The following is a 5,352-nucleotide window of genomic DNA, read 5'->3' as shown; positions in this document are numbered from 1 at the left end:
GTATATACTCGCGTATGTCCTATAAGGTGACACGTGTATAAGACGACCCCAGAGTTTTAGAAGATTTTTGGTTGATATTTGTGTGTCTGGCGTATAAGACGACTCCCTGTTTCATGGTCGGAAATTCAAGGGTAATCTTCCGACTTTGAAAATGGTGAGTACACTAAAAGTTAATTTTTTTCATTTAATAGGTTGTACACTGAAATGCATTCATTGATGTTACAGTATAGGACCTAAGCCTTCCACAACCAGTGCAAGGCATGTCTTCAAACCCACCCTTGAAGTACATTTCTAGATTATTATTTACACTGTATGTACGCTGAGTTTGGGCTTCTTATGAGTTTCATTCCCATTTAGTAATTGAAAATTACAGGATAAAAACAGCACCTACAGGTACAAGACGCAATGGAGAGGACCCCAAGGATCTAAAGGCGACAGCCTGAACTGGATAGTCAAACATTAGGCATAGGCTTATAGTGTGACAGGTGACAATGGGACGTGTATTCATTACTAATATCAAGGAAATATAGGCCTAGCAATTTTACATAGGCCTACAACACAGAGATATATTCCCCAACTAGGATTCGAACCCGAGACCCTCTGCTGCCTATGCAGACTCCCTTGACAAACTGTATGTGCCATTCAGATTTGAAGCAACTGAAGCACGGTTCTTTCTCGATGAACTGTAAATTACAGAGATCAAAGTGATACGCAATCATTAGTATTTTAAACAAGGCGAAATCTCCAATAGCATATTTTTTTTAAATGGTACATAATATATAAACTCGACATTTAAAAAATCTAATTTAGACATTTTTGTACCTATTATATTATGCTGTGTCGATATACCTATACACGTATTAACCTACCTATGTGTATATTTTACATGATCTAATAAAACCTAAAAAGAAAGAGATCGAAGTCGTTTTTCGATTGAAATATAATAGTTTATGTTTTTATCCTTTAGATATTATTTTAATATTATTATTATTATTATTAATATTGTTATAATTATTATTATCATCATCAGACCTAATAGGCCTATTGTTGTAATTATTGATAAGTACGGTATTGACTTATTATACTCCTTTTAGCTGTAAGTGTTTAATATTTTGTTTTGTATATTTATTTTATATCCATAATATATCAGGATCATAAAATAATATTATGTTTCCAGTTTGTACTAAACTATGCATATATAAAAAATTTTATTTCTTTTTAAACTTTACACAGCAGCCAGAGGAAAGATGGGCGCATTATCTTTTTGTAGTAAGTGATGTTCAAGTACTTGTGTCGTGAAGATTGACAGAAGAAGAATAATAACGCAACATGCATAGAACTGCAGTATCTCTGGGAAGTTATCTACGACTTTTTATTTGCGTAGTGTGCCTTGCGTTTATGCATGCTTTTGTTGGCGTCGTCTTCCAAGGCACTCCCAATGATGTATCGTCGTTGCTAATGGTACAAAACGTTGATGAAACTCGTTACATTTACGGAAGTTTAAATGCACAAACCATAGATGATGGGAGAGTGGAACAACATGTAAAAACATTTAGTTTGCATGCTTTTCTACGAAATTTAAGTTACATTGCACCATTGGTTAATTGTGGGGGACGTAAACATAAAGTAGTGGTGTTAATAAATTCCGCCCGTGCTAACATAGAACGTCGTAGAGCTATCCGTGAAAGTTGGGCAAATCAGTATGTACTTTCTGATCATCGGGTGTGTTTGGTGTTTGCCATTGGAATTCATATACCTGCCGATCCACTACTGACAGTGAACATCGAACGAGAAAAGGCCTCAGAACGCGATATATTAGAAGGCAATTTTGTGGATCATACTCACAATAACACATTAAAATCTTTAACAGGTTTTACGTGGGTATCGTCTTCTTGCAGTGATGTGCCTTACACTCTACTTGCAGAGGATAATATGTTTATTAATTTTGAGGTGTTAATGAACACAGTTTTATTTAATTTAGTATACTATCCAAAGAGTTTCTGGATGGGTCATTTGGAACTAAAGAGAAAAGTGACGAGAAGACAAGATTCCATTAACTACATTTCATATAATACATACTCAGAGGCCGCACTTCCTCCATTGTGCTCCAAAGAGGCTGGTTTTCTTCTTTCTTCTCAAGCCATATTGCAGGTGCTCGAAACTGCCGCCAACGCTTCCCTAATTCCACGCATTGATCACTTCTTAGCAGTAACTCTACACAAATATAATTCTGGACGAATGAAAATAGTACATAACAAGGTTTTCTCAACGAGTATAGCTGATGTCTGCGCCTTGAGAAATCTAGCAACGATCCCAGGAATGTTCTCCGTAAGTAGCCATGGAATACATTGGAAAAATTTATCCAGTATTTCGTTTCTGAAAACGTGTGACGACCCAGATCTCGATTTAGTGCTACATAGTAAAGTTTCAAACGACGAGTATTTTGGAAAGACTTTAAAGTTCATCCATTCAAATGAAGATGCATGCGCAGACATTGACAACGATTCTGAAGAGTCATTTTTGGTAGCACTTATTAGCACGTTACCATGGAATCATCAACGACGCAATGCAATTAGACGCACCTGGGGTGCGAGTCGAAAGATAGACAATATTAATATAAGGGTTTTATTTGTAACCGGTGTTACACAGAAGGACAATCAATTGTATAATACAATCCTAGTGAATGAAATGTATGAATTCAATGACATTATCCAGGCTAACTTTATAGAATCTTTTCACAACCTTACGTTAAAGGTCTCACTTGGGCTCAAATGGATGACATTGTACTGCAACCATGCTCAATTTCTATATAAAGGTGATGACGATATGTTCGTTAATTTCGAACGTATTGTCAAATTTCTACAACAGAGATTAATTCCTCGGCCATTTTATTTAGGTCAGGTCATGCACAGAAGCAGGACTATCCGTAGGCCGACGTCCAAATATTTCATACCAGTAAACGTATATTCTGGAAAGTACCTCCCGCCGTATTGCAGCGGTGGTGGGTATATTATCTCCACGGACGTTATCCCTGCCATGTATAGAGCTGCTCTAAAAACACCATTATTACCGATTGATGACGCGTTTCAAGGAATAGTGGCCAAGAAAACCAGGGTGAGCCCAACCATGATTGACCAGTTCAAAAACTATGGCGGCCCAAGTGACCACTGCGCCTTAAGTTCGTCTATGACGGTCCATGGGTTTGAAACTGCAGACCAGCTGATGAAAGTGTGGAGTAACTATACAGATACAACAACATTGTCATGCCCCGAGGATAATTAACATTATCACATGTTCAATTATAATATATCTTAAAATAATTAATCTACTGAATAATAATCGACCCTCGCTGCTGTCGTAAAAGCGACGCACGTGACGTAGATTTTCGTTCGAAAGCGTCGTAAAAACTTATAGCGTTAATATATTGAGTAAACGTCAAGGCGCATAATTCATAGGCCTAAACCTTAACATTCAAATTACTATAGGCCTATTTAAAATACAAATTATGAAAATTTATTTAGTCTGCAATACCAACTTTCTTTGTGCAGATGGAGGACACGAAGCAGCTTCATTTATTTTGTAGATGATGTTCTTGGTCAAATGCCTGATGGGTTATTGTCAATCTACTGCACGGTATGCCTATTTTTGTAAAATATTAAACTTTATAATGACAATCGTTTCGTGTCCGCTTTTATAATCATTCTGCTACTGTTTTTGTTTTTATCTCATCTACTATATAACTATCCTTGCAATGTATTGAGATTTACATGATCATATTTGATATTTTGGTCATCTGTTATGGGCTCCAGTCTATTTATTCACTGTCAATATTTCAATTTCTTTTAGATATATTTTTTTCACTTCAGTATTCAGATTCTTTAACAATATGAAGTAAAATATAACACTGGGGAGACCTGATTGGGTGACTCCCTACACAGTTTAAAGCCATCAAAAGGGTAACAGCACAGTTTTAACCTAAGCATTGGTTACAATTGCTGGACACACACACGTTAAGCGACTCCTGCAGATTGAGTTTTGAATTTTTAAAATTCTTTAGTGAATGTTCCAATAGCATAATTCTGTTGACAGTAGAGCATACTCGCGTCCTGAAAAAATAAAATTCTTACTATGGTATGCACTGTACTGCTCCCGATAGTAGTATGGAGCTGTCGATTGCACGACGACGGTAGGACGTACAACGTAATGAAGTCACTAAAAGTCATCTGCGCATGCGAGAACGTTAAGGTCACCTCGTAGAGCAGATTCTGGAACGCAATTTGGCCAAACCTACGTATGCAGAGAACGTAGGACGCCTGTAGGACGGTCACGTATGAGCATGGAGGTATTATTGAGAAGGAGATCACTCGGCAACAGATCCCTTTGACGCGACAAACCTATGTGTTCCCATAGAGCTATTAAACAACTAGAGCGCTAACAAGATGGCGCAGCAATGCAGAGTTATGTATGTGTACCATCCAAGATGGCCGTCGTAGTAAAGCGCCACCTTCAGGCTTAGTATACATATTATTACATATTAATAAGCCCTCTGACTGACTATTATTTCATTAATGATAATGAGTAATGATAATAACAAATTATCAAACTATTGTAGCCAAAACGAGGCCAAGTGGAGCATCTTATTAAAAAATAAAATAGCAAGGAATGAAAATTAAAATCGTTTACATTACACCCAAACACCGCGACGCTCGAGTTTCAAACATACGGATAACTAGCCTGGGTTCCAGGCCCTAATTTTAGGTTACCGCGCCATACCTAATTTAATTGGCGTCCCATACTCGATTTTTTTTTTTTTATTCCGTCTATCTCTAAATTAACTTTCTCGTTGGTGGCGCTGTCCAGAATGAGAAAAATAATTAAAAAAATAAGAGACTTGTGGCAAGTCTAACGGATAACTAGCTGTACCCATGTCTGTACAGAACTTTCTGAGTAAATTGAGGGCGCAATTGCAAACGATGGTGCTTAGGCGAAATTTGATTGGCTAAATCTTTGACAGCCATCTTGGATGGTACACACACACAGCTCTGCGTATTTCGAACATCGGATACATTGCGGTAAGCGCTCTAGTATTATTATTATCTCTATGGAGTAGTCATATTATGAAGGTACCATATCCCCCGACAGTTGGCTATACAGCAATGTACCCTTTGAATACAAATTGAAGACAAGGAAGATATAAAGGCAGTCGACTGTCGGGTACATAACGACTATCTAACTTTCACAAAACATTAGGCCTAAGCTTCAAGCTAGGCCTAGTTCGTCAGTACAATAGTTACTGCGATGCGAGGGTGGTAGATCGTTCAGTCAGTGATATCGTGTTATCGTCTAATACAA

The 5,352-nt window shown here is 37.4% G+C and overlaps 1 protein-coding gene across 2 annotated transcripts; it reads left to right on the top strand.

The window, feature by feature from the left end:
- The first annotated feature begins 10 nt into the window (after positions 1-10).
- LOC117122387 lies at positions 11-3,674 on the top strand. Of its 2 annotated transcripts, none has more exons than XM_033267938.1 (2): positions 11-154; positions 1,237-3,674. In XM_033267938.1, the coding sequence occupies exon 2, from the start codon at positions 1,330-1,332 to the stop codon at positions 3,280-3,282; it is 1,953 nt and encodes a 650-aa protein (XP_033123829.1). In that variant the 5' UTR covers positions 11-154; positions 1,237-1,329; the 3' UTR covers positions 3,283-3,674. The 2 variants fall into 2 exon arrangements, with proteins under 2 accessions (XP_033123829.1, XP_033123828.1); XM_033267937.1 differs by having other exon boundaries at positions 1,234-3,674.
- The last annotated feature ends 1,678 nt before the right edge of the window (positions 3,675-5,352 follow it).

Source organism: Anneissia japonica, unplaced genomic scaffold (assembly GCF_011630105.1).
Source record: "Anneissia japonica isolate Jap-2015-1 unplaced genomic scaffold, ASM1163010v1 scaffold288121_len269371_cov247, whole genome shotgun sequence".
NCBI classification, from domain to species: domain Eukaryota; kingdom Metazoa; phylum Echinodermata; class Crinoidea; order Comatulida; family Comatulidae; genus Anneissia; species Anneissia japonica.
Note: the sequence above shows the minus strand (reverse complement) of the source record. Positions and strands in the feature narration are given on the sequence as shown.